The 20,794-nt window shown below is 38.1% G+C and overlaps 1 protein-coding gene across 8 annotated transcripts in view; it reads right to left on the bottom strand.

Moving 5' to 3' along the window:
• The window catches only part of IWS1 (interacts with SUPT6H, CTD assembly factor 1), a 47,466-nt gene that overhangs the window by 6,515 nt on the left and 20,157 nt on the right, over positions 1-20,794 (bottom strand). For 4 of the 8 annotated variants that reach the window (XM_087435015.1, XM_087435014.1, XM_014782513.2 and 1 more), the window contains exons 3-12: positions 16,615-17,764; positions 15,006-15,198; positions 14,367-14,424; positions 10,942-11,039; positions 9,637-9,787; positions 7,617-7,699; positions 6,088-6,217; positions 5,100-5,217; positions 2,777-2,888; positions 2,111-2,167 (exon numbers count right to left, since the gene is read on the bottom strand). In XM_087435015.1, the coding sequence (XP_087291141.1) occupies positions 2,111-2,167; positions 2,777-2,888; positions 5,100-5,217; positions 6,088-6,217; positions 7,617-7,699; positions 9,637-9,787; positions 10,942-11,039; positions 14,367-14,424; positions 15,006-15,198; positions 16,615-17,764 (2,150 nt within the window). Of the gene's footprint in view, positions 1-2,110; positions 2,168-2,762; positions 2,889-5,099; positions 5,218-6,087; positions 6,218-7,616; positions 7,700-9,636; positions 9,788-10,941; positions 11,040-14,366; positions 14,425-15,005; positions 15,199-16,614; positions 17,765-20,794 lie in introns of those variants that run through there. The other 4 variants (XR_015553147.1, XM_087435013.1, XR_015553148.1 and 1 more) reach the window with 4 other exon arrangements.

The raw sequence follows: 20,794 nt of genomic DNA, 5'->3' as shown, positions 1-20,794 counted from the left end.
CATTTGCCCAGTCCCTAACCCCTGGTGACCACAAATCTGTTCTTCATTTCTATAGTTTTGGCATTTCAAGAATGTTACATAAATAGAATAATACACCACGTAACCTTTAGAAATTGGCTTTATCTACTCAACTTAATGCCCTTGAGGACCCATCCAAGTTGTTACATCTATCAATATTTTGTTCCTTTTAATTGCTGAGCAGTATCCTATGGTATGAATGTACTACAGTTTACTATTCATTTGCTGACAGACACCCGGGCTGTTTCCAAGTTTGGACTATAATGAATAAAACTGTACATTCATACATAGATTTTTGCACAAGCATAAGTTTTTATTTCTCCGGGATAAATACCCAAGAGTGCAAGTGTGGACTGTATGGTGGTTGCATGTTTAACTTTATAAGAAACCGCCAAACTGTTTTCCAGAGTAGCTATACCATTCTACCCACATCAATGTATGAGTGATTTAGTTTCTCTGCATCCTCACCAACATTTGGTGGTGCCACATATGGTAACTTGTATGTACAAATTTGAGAATTACCATGCTAAAGTAAGACTACCATTCTTCAAAAGTAAAGCCTATTGCAGATGTCTGGGCATTCAAACCATTCAACCTTTAGGGAACTATCCACCCTAGTGATAAATGGAGAGTGGTGTATGTGTGTCTGTGTGTGTGCGGACTGGGGAGGGAGGCGAGGGAGAGGAAGAAAAGGATAAAAAATTCTAAATTGTTTCTATTCCTTGTACGGTTTACTCCGTTCTTAACATCAAGCTTCTATAACTCCATATATGTGACTAGATTAACCGGCTAGCCAAAGAAAATTTCCCTTAACTCTCTTTTCCCCCTGAAGCTACCATCTGTCTCATCATCAAACTCATCCGTAAACAAACAACACTTGCTCCCTCTAGCTCATCTCCCCTTCTCCTCTTGGAGAATCTGGGTGCTGCATGATGGCCAACACTCACTGTACAAACCCCTCTGCAGCATCTGCAACTGCCCAAACCCTTTGCCACTGCCCCCCTTCAGCACCACTCATTCTCCTCCAGACTCTCCTCCAACACGCAGGACCACATCCACTCACTTGCCTTCACCGGCTCCTCTGGCTACACCCTGTTCATAGTTGTTTAGTTTATTTCTTACGCTACACTTTCTTGATTCAACAATCTTTTCTATAGAGGTAACTAACAAATCTACATCTCCAGCCCAAATTCCAAGTTCTAGACTCGTGATATTTATGTGACTATCTTATTAGGCATCTCACATTTAATATGCTCAAAAGAGAACTCACCCATGTCCTCAAATCGATTCTTCCTCTCCATTTTAGTGAATGGTAATACCATCATCTCAGTTATTTAGGGTAAAATTTTGGTTGGTATCTTCAACTCTAGGCCAACTCCATGCCCACGAAGTCACCCACTCCTGGCAAGTTTGCCTCTGCTAAGTCTCCTCAACCTTCTGCTTTATTAGTCTCAGTTTAATTGTTTATCACTGCCTTCAGTTCCTCTGCCCTCCACCCCACCCTACACCACACCACCCCATCCTACACCACACCACCAGCATCAGCATCCCAAAACAAATATGATGACTTCATGTCCATGCTCAAAAACTTTCCATGGAATCACAAAGAGTGAAAATTCCTCATCTTGATTTAAAGCCTGTCAAAATCTGGTCCACATCTACATTTCCAACCTTACCTTCCCCCATCTCAGGCACCACACTACTGCCCAACCCTTCAGTCTACTTGCCATTCCTAAAATAGGCCTTGCATGCTTACCCTACATCTTTGCTTAAGCATTCCCCTTCTCCTACAATCCCTCTAAAGACTTCTGAGAGCACTACTTTTAATTAGATTTTGTATTTCCACAGCTTAACACAGAATCTAGTACATAGCAAGCAGCAACAAAATCCTTATGGAATGAACTATTTCTCAATCTTCTTATATCCTCCAGAGTACCCAATACAATACTTTGTGGCTATTCAATAAATGTTAAACTGAAAATCAACCCTTGCTAATGTGAACCTAACATCGTTTCATTTGCTATTTTTCTTAAAGCAGCAAGCAGAACATTCACATATAGTCTCAGAAGAAAAATTAATACAAAATTCTTACTTCTCCTCTCCTGTCAGCACCTTTTCCAGGTCTCTTCGGGGTGTCTGACCACCAGTGCTGGGAAAAATGTAATCAGTGAGCAACTAGGAATGTTAGAACCTTATAACTAAGAAAAAAAGATCAAAGTGAAATTCTAACTTACACCACAATTGGGTCCTTTACATCGGATCATGGAAAATAATTCCTAATCTTGTAAAAGTACTATTTATTTTAGTGATCACTTGCATACCTGGCTTCATTATGGGTGAGTAGTAACTGCCATATTTTTAATTAATGACCCTGCCATCCTAGATGCAACTATATCTAGTTTATATTGATACAAACTGAACCAATAATATTTTTTTCCCCTAAGAATTCGGGAATGGGACTGAGAAAGAGCAAGTTTTTTCTGCAAGTGGCTGGAACAACACAAGCAAATCTCCAGAACTGTGGCAGAGGCCATATTCCACCAGACTGAACCAGAAAAGTCTGGGAGGGGGTGTGGACTCTCCCTATACACCATCACATTTAAACTAAAAGGGTATTACGAACTACACAGACATATCAAGCTGAGAGGAAAGACAAAATCCTAACATCTTGCATGTTTCTTAATGATCTTATTTCCAAAAACCTTAGTTACCGTAAGAGTAATATTTACTCCACTTACTCATACCTGTTCCCTCATACCTGCTCATTCTTCGTCGTTGAGGCATTTGTTCTAGATCTCTCTGCTCCCTTTCTTCTCTTGTCATTCCTTTGTAGTTTGAGGTAAGACCAAATATAGGCCGAGACCATTCATCTGTAACAAGGGAAAATCAATTATTCAGTCCACAAAGTGGCATTTCTACTACCATGCCCTAGTGTGATCTCATATTCTAGGCATTTAGAATTTTCTTTTCTTAAAGATACCATTATTGCAGGACCATTTATAGGATAAATGCAGCGTAATACCAGTATCACAACTAGCTCCAGCTGATTCAGAAAAGTCAATGTAAAAAGATCATCTAAACTTGTAATCACTACAGAGGTTTAAAGAAATTACTTTCTTTAATCTGACTCACTCTGACAGTCATCCGTCAGAGTCAGCTGTGCTGACATTTCAGAGACAGTCTAATTTCTAAATTTACTCTACTGAAAACAGAAAATCTTGAAATTCCTCTACTTTCTTATTCTAACCTAAAACAAGCTCCCTTATTACTTGTCAAACTGGTCTAAATCTTTAAAAATCACATTTTAATAGTGCAGGTGTAGAGTCTGTACTTCATTAAGTCTGAGAAAGCTACTAAGGTGAAGATGAAAAAAAGTACTACATGCCCACTGTTGAGTCAGTAAGAGTCCAGAGGTGCCAAGTGATGTTTTTGTTCTGAAACATAATGTAGCTTACTGCTGCATTTAATATACCATCAAAACGAGAAAGGGCCTTTACAGACAGAACACAGGTGCTATCAAACTGAGAAGGAAGCAGCGAGTCTCAGGGGGTCTACATATCTTTAAAAACTGACCCACTGTCCCCACCCCTGGATTCAGAATCACTGTTATAGTAAGTCATGGGTACCAGGAGGCACATTCTGCTTCTCTCAGTCTATGGCAAAAAGAGAGCCGAGAACCACTGCATAATAGCATCAAAAGTTTATTATTTAATAGGCAGTAAATTGCAGATGATTAACAAGATCAAAGACATAATAGTTCTCTGGTTTATAAAAAGAATTTAAATTTCTCTGAAAGCTTTTGAGACTCTTACAAATTCAATAGAAAAATAATTACTGTATTCAGATACAGAAGTAGTTACTTTTTCGATCTAGCCTTGAAGTTTAAAAGATTCCTTTCTGGGATGCCGGCCCGGTGGTGTGGTGGTTAAGTTCGCATGTTCACTTCGGCAGCCCGGGGTTCGCTGGTTTGGATCCTGGGCGGGGACCTAACTCACTGCTCATCTAGCCAAGCTGAGGTGGTGTCCCACACAGAAGAGCTACAACTCTACAACTGTGACACACAACTATGTACTGGGGCTTTGGGGAGAAAAAAGAAAAAGAGGAAGATTGGCAATAGATGTTAGTGCAGGGCCAATCTTCCTCAAAAAAAAAAAAAATTCCTTTCCAACATGGAACATAATAAGAGTTAATGAAGATGATGAAAACGCACATGGTTTTCATTCTTAAAACTGAACGATGTCATAAACAATACGGCCATTGTTTAGATGAATTTACACTCCTCTGGATTTCTCTGGTATCATTAAATAATAACATGTGAAAGGCTTTGGAGACCATTATGAAAGTATAACGACAACAGCAGCTGTGGCTAATGTTTCTTGAGGACTTACTATGTGCTAAGCATTGTGCTTTATATACATCCTCTCATTTAATCTTTACGATAACCCAAAGTAAAGACATAATTCTCTGTTTTACAGAAGAGGAAACCAAGCTTAGAGCTGAAATCACTAGTCTAAGGAAATGCAATAAGGCAGGTAGTGAATTCAGGATTTGAACCCAAGCATGACTGACTCTAGGGCCTGCATTCTAACCCCTCTCTCTCTACATGCTCTGGATACATGATTAGAAAATGCATTGGGGCTGGACTGGTGGCCTAGCGGTTAAGTTCAGCACACTCCTCTTCCCGGGTGTGGACCTACACCACTCATCAGCCTCTCTGTGGCATGACGCACATACAAGATAGAGGAAGACTGGCTACAGATGTTAGCTCAGGGCGAATCTTCCTCAAGCAAGAAAAGGAAGATTGGTGACAGATGTTAGCTCAGGGTGACTCTTTCTCAGCCAAAAAAAAAAAAAAAAAAAAGCATGATCTTACTTGGTATATTTATTAGTGGATAGCATACTTAAATATACTGAGAAGCACTTTAAGGGAAAAAGCTAGTATCTATAAGAAGTTAGCAAAAAACTTGTCTACTCCACTTCACTGACTCATTTTAAATAAATGTTGGTAAAAATATAGTTTTTATATATACATGTCTCTTTCTACACACAAACACAACAAACAAAAAGCAAAATGTACATACTGATTAATTTCCCTGCCATGTCCTTGTTGGACCTTGATTCCTTGGGGTGTTTATAGAGATACATCACTGCTCGTCCAATACCACTATGCTTCAGGGTTTCCTGGCTCACACTAGGTAGCTGAGGAACATAAACACATACATATATATTAATCACTCAGAAGCTGGGAGTCCTGCCAATGTATTCTAGAGGACCTCCACGACCAGGTTCATTCACAATAGAACAAATACCAAAAAATTCCATTTTCAGGATCTACAGACACTGAACATAAACATACTTTGTGTTCACATCAGGAGTTGAGAGTCCAGTATTACTACTCAGTCGAAGTAAAACTTCATGTGAGAAAGTATGCTCAAAGGTTAGCAGTTTAATACAAGAGTCAGCAAGGACTCTGAATCAAACAGACCTAAGTCTGAACCCAAGCACAGCCATCTGCTAGCAATATGACCTTGGACAAGTCATTTAACTTCTCTGAGTCTTAATTTCCTCATCTGTAAAATGGAGACAATACACCTACCTTGCAAGTTTGTTGTGAAGAATAAATGAACCAAAACATATATAAAACACCTAGCACACAGGAGGTTCCTCGGGAATTCCTTCAGAAGTTAAGTAGCTTGCCCAAGGTGTCACAGCCACATGAAGGTGGCCCAGCTCAAGATTCCAATGCAAGTTTATCTGACTCTGAAGTTGGTGCTCTTTCTACATCAAGCCTCCCTAGACCATGCCCACCACTGTACTACCACTCTCAGATAACCCAGAGCTACCCCAAGATCTTTTTCCTTCAATACTATAGTTACATGAAGTTTTAAAAGGCCTTCCTTTTAGGCTCATTTTATTTGGTATGTTCCTAATAAACATACCTAATAAAACCTCTCTTATAGCAGGCTACGGCAGAGAGAATGTATAAATACCTGGTAAAATATAGAGGTTGTGATAATATAAACCACATTAGGTAATTAATGAAGAGCAAACAGATTATCTGCCTCTAACCTCTTGCAGAATCTTCAACAGCTCCTCTCGAATCTTTAGTGCTGGCAAACTCCTATCTGGTAGAGGTGAGAGCCATTCTTTGATGGCAGACATCACACCACTGTCAATAAATGTTTCTTTAAGGTCCTGCCTGTAATATTTAAAAAAAAAAAAAGGCAAGTCAATGAATTTTGGTTCTACTTCCTTTGGATTTCCTTACATATTTAGTGATGTTTCCAAAAATCGCTTTTAAAGAGTTACTCATATACACTATTTACTAAGCACCTATTCATAGTTTGAAAAGCAATATGAAATTTAGTTCCTATTTTCAAGAAACAAACAGACTTGACAGGCAAAGATAATTTGTCAAAAACAAAACAAACCCAAATTACACAAGATAGGTTAATACTGATATAGATGGTACAGATAGTAAGAATAATGAGCTTCAATTATTACAATTAAAAAAATGATGTTTAATCTATCAGAATAGTGATTCTCAAACTGTTTCAGGCGATTAGAACCCAGAATTGTGCTATTCTTTGCAGGATACTAAGAATAACAGCATTCTCCTAGTAGAAAAAACACTCAATGAAATACTGATATTTAATTCCATTTTATGTACTTAGAATCAATTATGTTAATAGAAAAAATATGATATTATATGTACGCAATCTGGCACAGATAACTTTGTCTGTTGGGATAAAGGTAACAATTTCCTAGTAGAAAGTCCTAGACCGTACTTGTTGGCTCATTGGTGTACTAATGCACTTCTTCAGCCATCAAAAGTAGGCTGTGGCTACGTTCAAAGAGAAATCAAAGTTGCTTAGGACCATGAGCAAACGAACAAAAGAGCTTGGTAACAAGGATCTATCAAGAAAAGGTCGTTGGAGCTGGCCCGGTGGCGCAAGCTGTTAAGTGTGCGCACTCTGCTGCAGTGGCCCGGGGTTTGCCGGTTCGGATCCCGGGCGTGCACCAACGCACCGCTTGGCAAGCCATGCTGTGGCGGCGTCCCATATAAAGTGGAGGAAGATGGGCATGGATGTTAGCCCAGGGCCAGTCTTCCTCAGCCAGTCTTCCTCAGCAAAAAGAGGAGAATTAGCAGATGTTAGCTCAGGGCCGATCTTCCTCACACACACACACAAAAAAAAGGTCCTTATTCCAGAAGGACCATGACACAATTCATGATATAACAGGCCATAAGCCTTGTACAATACATGCTTCAAGTAGTCTCCCAGAATTTGCTCTGCTCTCAATCACACTGGGAAAACAGATGCAATTTTACCGGACTCAAAATGGTCTATAAAAAACAATATTAGTGGTTTCCAAGTTTTTCTTTCCTTAATATCAGTTTCCTATTTGTTCTGTTGGCATTAAGCATCAAAGTTGAAGAAAAATTTGTGAGAAAGTAACATAATTTAGGAAATTCATTATTTTTTTTTTGTGAATTGTTAGAAGGCAATCATTCTTTAATATCTCCAGAACACCAGTACACAGTTTGAATATCATTCTATTAAAAGGAAAAAGCTTTTTCAAGAAAACAGAATACGTACTTCTTAAGGTGCATAACCACAGTAGGTAATAATGTTAATTTTTTCAATGCTGGCTTTTTTTGATTGTTCAACTGTCTGTCTTCCTATGCAGAAAGAAAAACATTAAAAAAAAAAAAGCAATTGTTAATAATGCATTATAACCACTATAATTCTAAACTTTAAAATAAAATAAGCAGCAATTTCTCTGAGAAATTACAATTTTTCCTACAAGCAAGATAATTAAATAAAGAATGGACTTTTTGTAGAGCCCCAAATTCTGTATGTCTGTGTTGCTCAAACCCACACAACTATTAAAATAATTAGCTCTAACAATTACAAATTGAGAGAACAATTTTAATTTAAAATATTGGCATAATTGTCAAGTTTTCAAAGAGTTCATTCAAGGTACAAATTATACATGGGAAAATTTGGTTTATCATCAGGAATAATTTTCCAGCTATGAGGCTTGTATGATAACAGAATATGTTACTAAAGAAGGGTTTAGTAGAAGGATGTGCAGCTATGACATACAACTATCTACTGGGGCTTTGGGGGAAAAATAAAAAATTTAAGAAAGGACAAGGCTGAGGGAACTTGTTTAGAGAAAAAAAAAAGAAGGGTTTAGTATTTACTTGGCCATTTTTTCCTATTTTTTTGGTGAGGAAGATAAGCCCTGAGCTAACAGTTGTGCCCATCTCCCTCTATTTTCTATGGGGGACACCTGCCACAGCATGACTTGATAAGTGGTGCATAGGTCCGCACCGGGAACCTGCAAGACACAGACCACCAAAGCAGAGCTCGCAAACTTAACCACCAGGCCACCAGGCTGGCCCCTCTTATTTTATTTTATTTTTTTTTTCAGCGAGAAAGATTGGCCCTGAGCTAACATCTGCTGCCAATCTTCCTCTTTTTGTTGAGGAAGATTAGCCCTGAGCTAACATCTGTGCCCATCTTCCTTTCTAATTTTGCATGTGGGATGCTGCCACAGCATGGCTTGATGAGCAGTGCACAGGTCAGCGCCCAGGATCCAAACCCGTGAACTCCTGGCTGCCAAAGTGGAGTGCATGAACTTAACCACTATGCCATGGGGCCAGCCCCCACTCCTTTTTTTTTTTTTTTTTTTTGGTGAGGAAGATCATCCTGAGCTAACATCCAATGCCAATCCTCCTCTTTTTGCTGAGGAAGATTGGCCCTGGGCTAACATCTGGGCCCATCTTCCTCTGTTTCATATGGGACGCTGCCACAGCATGGCTTGACAAGGGGTGCATCGGTGCGTGCCTGGGATCCGAACCTGTGAACCCTGGGCCGCCGAAGTGGAGCACGTGCACTTACTTAACTGCTACCCCACTGGGCCAGCCCCCACCCCTATTTTTTTAATTATGGAAAATTTCAAATTCTACAAACTTAGAAAACAAAATAATATACTCCTGTCATGTACATTTCAACAATTAAACACACATAGCCAGTCTTATTTTAGCTCTCTATCTACTTTTCCCTTCATCCTTGAATTACTTTGAAACAAATCCTAGACACATATCATTGGATCCACAAATAACTTAGGAAGTATCTCTAAAAGATCAGAACTTGTTTTTAAGCATAATACTTGGCTAATTTTTACAATTTGGGCAGAATTTTAAAACGCAATAAGTTAAATGCAATCTCTTAATCAGAGGCAAAAGAATGACACATAAGTTTATAACATAATAACATGAATTTATAATTTTTTATATGTGAAGAAACACCAAACTTTGTGGTAAACTAGCCAAACCCAAGAGCAAAATCGTTCCCCCATAAAACTCGCAAAGCCATTCAGCTAAAAAGCCTCATTTTACTTAATACTTAGTCTTTTCACATTTTTCCTAAACATATTACTAAAAAATTAAAATTATTTCCATGCTTAAAATTTAGAACATTAAATGCTTTATTACAAAAAACAAAGTATCTTTAAGCAAGGGTTAAGCTAAAAAAAAAAGGAAAAAAAAGCCATACAACCAATTAAGTGGGAGGAAGAAAAGATCAAGCTAGAAGTGACCCATCTCACCTCAGCAGCTTCATTCATCTTGACAATCATGGCGCTCACAACGTCGTCGGCATCACTAATAAAAGTTCCACCATCGCGGTTACGTCTGCGCTTGCCACTCATACTCTTTTTCCGCTGCAACATCATCTCAAAATCCGACAGAAAGTCCATACTAACCAATAACACAAAATCAAGTGAAATACAACTTCCCTTTTAAATACACATTTCCTTTTATCACAGTTAAAGAACAACCAACTTTCTTAATTTTAACCCAATGAAGTGCTACCTTTAGCTTTTAAAAAAACAGGTGATCCTAGACTTTATTTCAACTTCTGTACTACCCCAACTCTTATATATTAAACACTAACAGACCAAACTTTCCATAGACTATATTCACACTTGCATACATCAACCAGAGAAGGAACATTTCAAATTTCATGTTCTCATTCAGGGGACACTGCCTGCAATTACATGGTTCAGTTTTGGTTGCATCGCCTTTTTTGGGGGAATAGATTGGTGTTCAACTACTTGAATATTTCTCTCTTATATAGCATAAGTAGAAAAAAAGAAAAATAAACTGCTGCCTGTCATGATAAGAAGTACAACTCTCAAAACACAATGTGACTGAGATAAAGATGGACATCTACAGACTTGCTACAAGTCTCAAACCATTATAGCTTTCACCTCAACCATTATATTTAATAAGGGAGTTAACCTGCTCTCTGCCACAATCACATAAATGAGATATGATTTACATGATAAGTTAATTTACATAATTTCCAAAGGTACTGCCAAACTCATTCAGCTCAACTCATGTCAATAGGACTTAAAAAGAAAACTATTTTTTAAAACTATCTTTACCATTATAAACAGTAACTAACGAATCATTCTTTGTTTGGCAACTTTCAAGATACCAGATTTTTCTGAAAATGGATTCCAACCATCTCAACAAAAGTACATGAAATACAATCATTTTATATTTAAGACTTGGGCCTTATTCTCCCTGGGACCCCAAAATTAGCTCTTCTCTTAAAAAACATATTTTTTTATTAGGTTATTTTTCAGAAGAGCTTACTTGGTGAGATATAAATTAAGAACCTGGCACCATATAACTCCACAAATTAAGATAGCTGAGCAGAGGGCAAATGAAAGAAAAATAACAAGAGCAATTAATTTTCAGGCAGCAGAGAGAGAAAAACGGAACAGATTCTTTGCTACACTTAATCAGGAACCAAAATAAGAAACAACAAAGTTTGACAGTCTCTACCTTCATTTTAAAAGTTCTCTTTAACAAATTCCTTTTTAAAAAAAATAAAACAAACTTACTGTTTTCCTCTCTTTATGTTATCATCAGAATCTGAATCTTCTGCTTCTTTTACCTGTGTTTCACTTTTTTCTTCTTCCAAATCTTCTTGGTTAAAACCCTAAAGGCAGGGTAAGTTAGCCAGAGTTATCACAACCTCATAACAAATAATTTTCTTCTGTGTAGCTGCTCTTAATTTTTTGCATTTTTAAAGTAATACATTTACAAAGAACAAAAATTAAACAGGTACAAAAGGTACATAGCAAAAAAGCTCCCCCACCCTAGCCACTTGTGTTACTAGTTTTCTTGTGTCTCCTTCCAGAAATAGCCTACATTTTTCTACACATATATATTTACTATCCCCCTTTCATTACACAAATGGCAGCATAGTACACACACTGGGTACAGTATACTGTTCTGCACTTTCACATTTAACAATACAATCTGGAGACCAATTCATATGGCATGAAGTATCCTCGTTCTTTTTAAGGTTTTAGACTATTTGACCATATGACTGCAACCACTATTTGTTTATACATTTCCCTACTGACATCTAGATATGTGTATTTGAAATTTTGAGAAATATTTGCCAAACTGTCTTCCATAGAGTATACCAATCAACTCTCCTTCCAGGAAAGCGCGAGTGCACCTGTTCCCCACCTCCTCACTAGTATAGCAGGTTATCAAACAATGATATTTGCTAATCTCTGGACTAAAAAACAAAACATCTCTATAGCCCTTTTTGCATTCTCTTATTATGAGGAAGGCTGGGCATTTTTTCATGTTTAAAAGCTATCTGTAATTATTTCTCTCTGAACTCTCAATATCCTATGCCCATTTTTCTGCTGGATCTTTGTCTTATTGGTATGGAAAATCTCTTTAAACATTAGGGATTAGCTCTCTGAAAGTGACAGCAACTGCACAATCCTCACATTTGTACAGTTTGATTTTGTTTATGGTAATGTTTTCCAGGCATAATTTTTTATTTTTTATGTAACTGAAATGGTCAGTCTCTTCTTTACAGCTTCTAACTTTTATGTCATACTTAGAAAGGCCTTCCAATGGTTCACCTAGCAGGTTGTTTTTCTCACTGAACTGAACCTATAATCAAGTTGATGTTAACTCCCTAGACTATAGAAACATATCTTATTCTTGTAAAATGTTGCTTAACTGATGATAAGCTCCATGAGGGCAATGTCCAAACAATCCCTGGCATACAGGCTCTCAAATACTTGCTGAATAAATTTTTCCTCTCTGTTTTCCTTACGTTTACTTTGTTATTTTTCTACCATCTTGAATTAGACTAAATTCATCTACACTTTCACTCTCTCTTGCTTTAGGAATAAAAGTACTGATTTCTTTTTTAAGCCAAGAACTATTTAACAAGGAAGTTTTAAATTTCTAGGTGGCAAGGGTGTTTTGTTTGTTAATTTTGTTATTAATTTTTCATTTCATTACATTACATTCAGAAAATATTGTCTATACTTTTTACTTTTTGCAAAAGCTTGATCTAAAATTCACATAGAAATGCAAAGAACCAAGAAAACCCAAGGCAATCTTGAAGAGTAACAAGCTTAGAGGACATAAACAACCAAAAATCAAGAGTTATGTATTAATGATACTTTCACATACATTTGCAAAGGCCTAGGAACACTTCAATTCCATGTGTACTCCCAATTTGTTACTGTTGTCATGTTTTAATTTTAGATGTATTTTAAACCACACCAGACATGACTCTGTTTTGTATGGTCAATACTCATTTAGACTTATCCACATACTTTTGTTGCTCTTTTTTCCTTCCTGCATCCTTGACCTTCCACCTAAGATCTTCTTTCTGCCCTTAGTATCTGCTTCAGTTGGTATACTGATAAGATGAAATAAGGAGGGAATCTTCATTCCTGAAAAGTATTTTTGCTGAATATAACAGAATTCTAAGTTTGCAGTTATTAGATTCTATTGTTGCTGTTGACAAGTCAGCTGTTAATCTAATTGTCGCCTCTCTCTAATTTTCCCCCTCCGGCTGCTTGTAAGACTTCCCCGTTTTCTTTAGTTTCTTGCAATTTTACCACGATGTATTTAGGTGTAGATTTTTTTGTATTCATCCTGCTTGTAATTTGTAGAACTTCTAGAATCTTGGCTTTATGTATCATTTCTTTAAATATTGCTTCTGCTATGTGTATTTTCCCTCTCTTTATGAGTTTCCAATCCACTATGTTAAAACTTCCCATGTATAATTTGTTTTATTCTTCTGCATTTTCCATAGTAATATATCTCAATGCTTTGTTCTAAACAGTTCCTTCTAACCTATCTTCCAGTTCACTCATTTTCTTTTCAAATACATCTACTCTGTCGTTAAACTCATCTACCAAGTTTTTAATTCGTTACTATATTTTTATAGTTCCAGAACTTCTACTTGGTTCTTTTCCAAACCTGCACTGTCTTTTTAAAAATTGTTTGCTGTGACAAAATTTTTAATCTTTTATCTCCCTGAATATATTATATATATTTTTTTAAGGCAATATCTAAAATTCCTGTACCTAGAGCCCCTAGGTCAATTTCTTATTGTGTATTATGACTGTTTATTTTTAATGTTATCTATGATTGTGTACCATACTGTGTATTTGAAAAACTACAGAAATAATTTGAATTCTATGATGATGTTACCTTTGTCCTGAAAGGATTTCTGTTTGTACATGCCAGGTCCCTGAGAGCACTAGTCAACGGGTTAAGAATCACTGCAATCACATTTCTGAGACAAAGGTTCTCTATGCTGCTGACTCAAAGCTAGCCTAAAATCTTAGCAAAAACTATTTTACTTCCAGTTCACCCTTAATCCTAGGAGTCCCAATCCAGAGCATGGCGTTTTTAGGGTCCCCTAGCCTCAGCAGGCCCTGACCTCCAAGTTTTGTCTCTTGAGCCTTGAGGCTGTCAAAAATACAACGAGCCTCTCAGCCTGAACAGGCAAACACCCCAGAAAAAGCAGGTCTAAATGCTAAGCTTACCTCTTTAAGTTTCTGTCTTTTGCTGGTGTTTGGCTTAGTGATTCTTTGCTACCTTGTTCCTGTGACAATGAACAGATTTTTAAACACTTTCTCTAGCTTTGCTAGTTGTCCTTAGCAGAAGGTTGGTCCAAATCATCTAGCCTGCCACTGCTAGAATCAGAAGTTCCATAACTATTGTGAATCTTTCTCTTGAGCATTATAAAGTGCCTTTCATCATCTCTCAACATGTTTCCTCCTTCCCTTAATGCAATTTTGCCTGTTATTGTCCTTTTATGCCTTTGTAGACCCTTTTATTTCCCTTTCTGAATCCGTTTGTTCCAGATTTTTCTATGGAATACATCACAGTTGCTTACTTCTACTTATTGGAATCACCTATTAGAGAACCACTGCCATAAAAACAAGAAAAAGCAAAGTCAAAGAGGAAATATTTCCATCTTAACACTTACTGTAAATTCTTCTTCCTCTTCATCACCAGATTCTCCAAATATGTCTGCAATAAGATTTCTAGAAGAGAAGAAAATATAAAAAACTTTTCATTTGCAGAGGAATCATAAAATCTTTTTCTAATAGGGTATAATTTACATACAGTAAAATGCACAGATCTCAAGTGTCAATTTCAATGGGTTTTGACAAAATTTCACAATCGTGTAACCATTACCCTAATCAAGATACAGAACAATTCCTTCTCCACAGAAATTTCCCGTGGCCCCTTCTAGTCAGTCCCCCACAATAACATCCTAAAACTAACCAGCACTCTGACTTCCATCACGACAGATTAGTTCTGCCTGTTTTTGAACTTCACACAGATTAGTTTTGCCTGTTCTTAAACTTTACGTGGAATCTCACAATATGTCCTTTTTACTTCCGTCACTTAAGATAATATTTCTGAGATTCATCCATTTTGTAGTGTGTAGCAATAGTTCAGGAACTAAACTCCTGAATCCCTCAAAGTTGTGCAATTAGGCAGGATATATTGTATTACACCTCAACATGAAATTTTAATACAAATTTAAAACTTAAAAAGACAAACCCCTCTCTACCACTTTACATGAACCCCTGAAAACTCACGTTATACTGTCACTTACTCTTCTTCATTTCCTGACTCACTATCACTCCCAAACAGATCCTTCTCTTCATTTTTCTTATCAGATAATTCTTCTTTCCCTGCTTCGTCTTCACTGTCAGATGCTACAGTCTTCTCTCTTTTGCCTGATTTGTCTGATATAACATCACTGTCAGAGTCATCTGCATCAGAGACAACACGACTCTTCTTTGCTGCTGTCGAAAAAGAAAATCATCGTCAATCTTATCCTGTCATAGTGATTATATTACTAAGTACAAAAGGTGCTTTAAAATGGCAGGACAGGGGCCAGCCCCGTGGCGTAGCGGATAAGTGTGCACGTTCCGCTGCTGGCGGCCTGGGTTCGGATCCTGGGCGCGCACTGACGCACCGCTTGTCAGGCCATGCTGTGGCGGCGTCCCATATAAAGTGGAGGAAGGTGGGCACAGATGTTAGCCAAGGGCCAGTCTTCCTCAGCAAAAAGAGGAGGATTGGCAGATGTTAGCTCAGGGCTAATCTTCCTCACAAAAAAAGATTAAAAAAAAAAATGGCAGTACATGGCAACGATCAAAGGCCTTTTGACACACGGTTTAAAAAAAAAAAAGTAACTAAAAGATTCATTCAGAGTCATCTTACAATTATTTGTTGTTGTTTAGAAAAAATTGGCCAAAAGATGAAGAATGAAATCATCAACATAAAAGCGGGCATCAACAGCTACCTTTCCTTTTGGAGAACAGAGAAAAGGAGACTAGATTGATGTGCAGAATTAAAATCCCTTCTATGCTGCCTAGTTTTAGCAGAACTAAAAAGGGCTTGGATATTCTTTTGTGGAATCCCCATATTCCTTGGCTGTCCCTGGTCAGTGTGGAACTTCTGATCTCCCTGAGTTAACTGACACACGTGTGCTGCTCTTTTTTCCTCTCCTATAACAACTGTCAGGTTACAAGGGAATATATCTTTTTCAAAAAAGTAAGTTTCATAAAAAAAGTAATCAAGCAGCAAAGACTGGAATACTCTGCAGAGACATGACGTCTCTAAGAGGCCCTCACAAACCTCCTTGAATTTGGGTATTCAGTGATGTTTAACAAATGAAGAGAGGTACCCGTGAGAGCTCAGCCACTGTCTGGATGGGATGTAGGTACACTAGCTGTCAGAGAGACCCACAGCTAACTCTGGATACAGCTAGGTTTTCATGGAAACATACTTCTTTGAAACATTACCCTTTCCAGTTAAAACAAAACAAGTCTTTCATATTCCCATTGAAACTCAGTCTAGTTTATCTTTTTTTTTTTTGCTGAGGAAGTTTCACCCTGAGCTAACATCTGTTGCCAGTCTTCCTCTATTTTATATGTGAGCTGCTGTCACAGCACGGCCACTGACACCGGGGCTGGCCCTAGTTTATCATTTTGAGGCAGTGAGAACTTAATGAATGCTGCTAGAACAACTCAAAAGAAATTTAATACTAAGATTAGCTGTTGAACAACAGGGAAACCAGTGTCCCGGTAATATTTTAGAACATCAAGTTGAACGAGAGAGTACAGATCTAACGCTCCAGAAAAAGAAACAATGCTTCATAGTTGTAAGCTTAGACAATAAGTAAAGCTATAGATAAACAGCCCAAAATCACTGCTTACATGCTTTCTCTTCATCTTCACTATCAGACAGCACAGCAGCTTTTCGCTTTGCTCCTTTCTCCTCCTCCCCCTCTTTCTCTTCATCTTCATCACTGTCAATTTTTGGCCTTTTGGGTTCTTCCTCCTCACTGTCAGAACTGTGAAAGCTTTTCCTGTCTATATGGCTATCTGAACGAAAGGAGTCATTTTGCATTTCTGTGCCCTCTCCCTTATTCTCCCCATCACTATCATCTTCCGACCCTGGCTTCTGTTTGTGTCTGGCGGCATCCTCAGGTTCTGAATCACTGGCAGGTCCCTTCTGAGGCTCCTCACTCTCAGAGTCACTGACTCGGGGTTTGGGAAGCGCCTCATTTTCAGAATCACTGGCCTGGTTCCTTGGAGGGTCCTCACTTTCTGAATCACTAATTCGGGGTTTGGGAAGCTCCTCATTTTCAGAGTCACTGGCTTGGTGCCTTGGGGGATCCTCATTTTCCGAGTCACTGATACGGGGTTTGGGAAGCTCCTCATTTTCCGAGTCACTGGCTTGGTGCTTTGGTGGATCCTCACTTTCTGAGTCACTGATACGGGGTTTGGGAAGCTCCTCATTTTCAGAGTCACTGGCCTGAGTCCTCGGAGGCTCCTCACTTTCCGAGTCACTGATCCGAGGTTTACGAAGCTCCTCACTTTCAGAATCACTAATTCGCGGTTTGGGAAGCTCCTCATTTTCAGAGTCACTGGCTTGGTGTCTTGGGGGTTCCTCACTCCCAGAGTCACTCATTTGAGGTTTTAGAGCATCCTCTGTTTCAGAGTCACTGGCAGGACTTTTTCGGAGCTCTTCAATCTCTGAATCACTGGCAGGATGCTTTCTAACACCTTCATTTTCCGAGTCACTTGCATGCCCATTAAGAAGTTCCTCATTTTCAGAGTCACTAACAGGTAATTTCCTGGTCTCCTCACTCTCAGAGTCACTCCCATGGTGATTGGTATCCTCATTTTCAGAATCACTTGCAGGAGGCCCTGCATGCTCTTCAGATTCAGAGTCACTGTCTTTTTGTCTTTGAAGCTCCTCACTTTCAGAGTCACTAGCATTAAGATTTGAGGGGTCATCATTCTCAGAGTCTGTCACATGATGTCTTTTGTTGAGGCCATCTTCTCGATCACTACGTTCATTCTGAAAAATCCAGGGAGAAAAAATTATGACAGCGCAAAAAAATGTTTGGTGGTGAAATGTTAAAAATTGTCAACAATTTAAATAAATTTTAAATAAACGTAGAAATACGTATACTTAAACGCAGAATTCTTGTCCTATACCTATATAGAAATATCCCACTTTAAAGAAGGCTATCTATCTATGAAATGGCTAACATGGTTTGAATCCCAAAATGAGGAAAGATAACCAACCTTCACTAAAACAAATCTATAAAGCATATACCCCCACATTACTATATAGGAGACATATTTTGAAGAGCTGGATTAAAAAAAAAAAAAGCCTAATGTTCTCATATAATTCTAGCTCCTAAATATATTTTCAAAGAAATACAAGCAAATAACATACCCAAGTTCTTTTAAAAAGGAACATTCTTGGGTTTTAAAGGTTAAAATTATTTTAAGTGAAAGAACTATAAAACTTTATTTAAAGGGCCACATTATTTATAGGGCACACTCTTCCAAGTGAATCTAAACAAACCAGGAGAGCAGTTAACATTACTAAGTAACTAATAAGAGCCAAATATCATGCTAGGCTCTCTCCTATTAGTGCATTTCCTCCTCACAACAGTGCTTTCCACAAGAAAACTGAGGCTTAGCACCATCTTGGTAGTACATACAGTAACCCTGTAGAGAAGTTTCAGTTTCGGGGAAAACACAACTAATTTAACTACACGTGATGTTCCATGAAGTAATCTGAAAGCATATGCTCTAGGGTACAAACTGGATATACACATATTATAGCTATGTTTTTTAAAATGCACAGAAAAATAGACAAAATTAAACATACCAAAATAATAATAATTAGGATCTGGGGAGTTTCTTCCCCATCTAGTGTCTGAACTTTCAATAACACTGTGATTAATATGATGGTTTAAAAAGTGAAAGTCTTTGTGTCTGAGTTTACCCCCTTAAAAATTTACTGAGCCAGGGCCGGCTCCGTGGCTTAGCAGTTAAGTGCTCGCGCTCCACTAATGATGGCCCGGGTTCGGATCCCAGGCGCGCACCGACGCACTGCTTCTCCGGCCATGGTGAGGCCGCGTCCCACATACAGCAACTAGAAGGATGTGCAACTATGACGTACAACTATCTACTGGGGCTTTGGGGAGAAAAAGGGAAAAAAAAAGGAGGAGGATTGGCAATAGATGTTAGCTCAGAGCCCGTCTTCCTCAGCAAAAAGAGGAGGATTAGCATGGATGTTAGCTCAGGGCTGATCTTCCTCACAAAAAAAAAAAAAAAAAATTTACTGAGCCAAATATTTCTCCTCAGACTATATGATGGACATTACCTGAACTTACCACAGATCAATTTTCAAGGAGCAAAGAGTCTTTAATAATGTCTATGCCCACTATCATGTTATGAAATAATTAAGGGACAAGAGAATCCAGTGACAAGATAAATGGCACAAAAACGTTTTCATAAAATGCCTTCTTTAACTTGTCTCAGGCTCATTTAAAGATTAAGTATGCTGTGTCTACAGCTTCAAAATGAGTACAAAAAATTATAAAATAAGCTTACAAAGCAAAACTTTGAGGATTTTCTTCTCTATATTTTATTACCACCTTGATAGCACAGAGTTCCAAAGAAAGAGTAATTGTTATACATATTCATTCAAATATAACATGTTCAGGAAACTTTCTAAAATCATAAACTTTTCAAATTTCCCACAGGCATTTTTCTTACATTATCAGTGGGCAATCAGTATAGCACTGGATTTCTTGTCAGTCACACATCTTATTATCCCACTGAAACTGGCATTTATCTATTAAAGGTGATATTAGGACAGGAGAAACAACATAGAATCTTGTAATACAGTACAATACTCCATATACTGCTGAAAGTTTACTTTGAACCATACTTCATAATTTAATTTTTATATTTTAAAAGAATGTAGATGAAAAATTAACTACATAGAATGTAAGCTTTAAGAAGACAGGCATTTTTTGATCTGTTTTCTTCACTGAGATATCTTCAGAGCACAGAATGGTGTCTGATACATCATACACACTCACAATAAGAATTTGCTGAATGAACAACAAAGGAGTTAAGTGGGAATAATTTAAAGTGAGGAATACTTAACAAGCATTTCTTTAACGTCTACCATGTGCAAAGTGCTAGGAATTAAGGCTGAACATGTCTCAGTGCCTGATCTTCAAGAGCTGTTGTCTAATGAGCCAGACAAATATAACAATATAGTGTAATATGCACTATTATGAAGGTATACATGATATTTTCAAAGCCTATAGGAAGTGATCTATATGAGACTGAGCTATATAAAAGGTGTGTAGACACCAGGTATTTGCAATTAGTTTGTGATGACTGAGTTAAGTTAACGGGGGTGGGGGGTGTGTGGGGGGGGACAGGACATGGGACGACGGGATGGGACACCGGGGCGGGGGCGCCGCCACGGAGATACACACAGGTACCAGCAGAGGCAACAGAGAAAATTGTAACTGGCTTCTGGAATGCTTTCCATGACATAACTAACAGTATGTTCGTTTCTGACTCAATTTATTTTAGCTGCAAACAACATAAACCATCTCTGGCTAGCTCCAGAGAAGAGAACAATCATCTGAGGATCAAAGTCTGATGAATGACTGAAGACTCAGGAAGGGCGGGAACCAAGGCAGCTGAGAGAGCTTAGAAAAGGGAACTCAAGGACCTTTTCACTAGAGCACTACCAATAACATGACTCAGCTCTAACCATGCTAACCTTCGGTGTCTAGGATCTAAATTTTAAATTTCCAGGAGAGATGATCTAATTGGCCACAGCAATATCAGATGCTGTAACTCAGTGACTCAACAGGTCACAGCCAGAGCAGGGGCACAGCACTGGGAGCCACTCTCAAAGAAGAGCTATCATGAACTGGGCAGTCATCCCAAAACTTAGCTGCTACACTCTCTCCTGCGTTTCCTGACACATGGTGTATGCATTCCAAAACAAGCGACCACTACAAGGACATTACATATGATATTGATTGTGAAACTTATGAAT

This window comes from Ceratotherium simum, chromosome 9, assembly GCF_057802395.1.
Source record: "Ceratotherium simum simum isolate JZ-2026a chromosome 9, ASM5780239v1, whole genome shotgun sequence".
In the NCBI taxonomy this organism is placed as follows: Eukaryota; Metazoa; Chordata; class Mammalia; order Perissodactyla; family Rhinocerotidae; genus Ceratotherium; species Ceratotherium simum.
The sequence above is the reverse complement of the archived record's forward strand: the minus strand, read 5'-3'. Positions and strand labels throughout refer to the sequence as shown.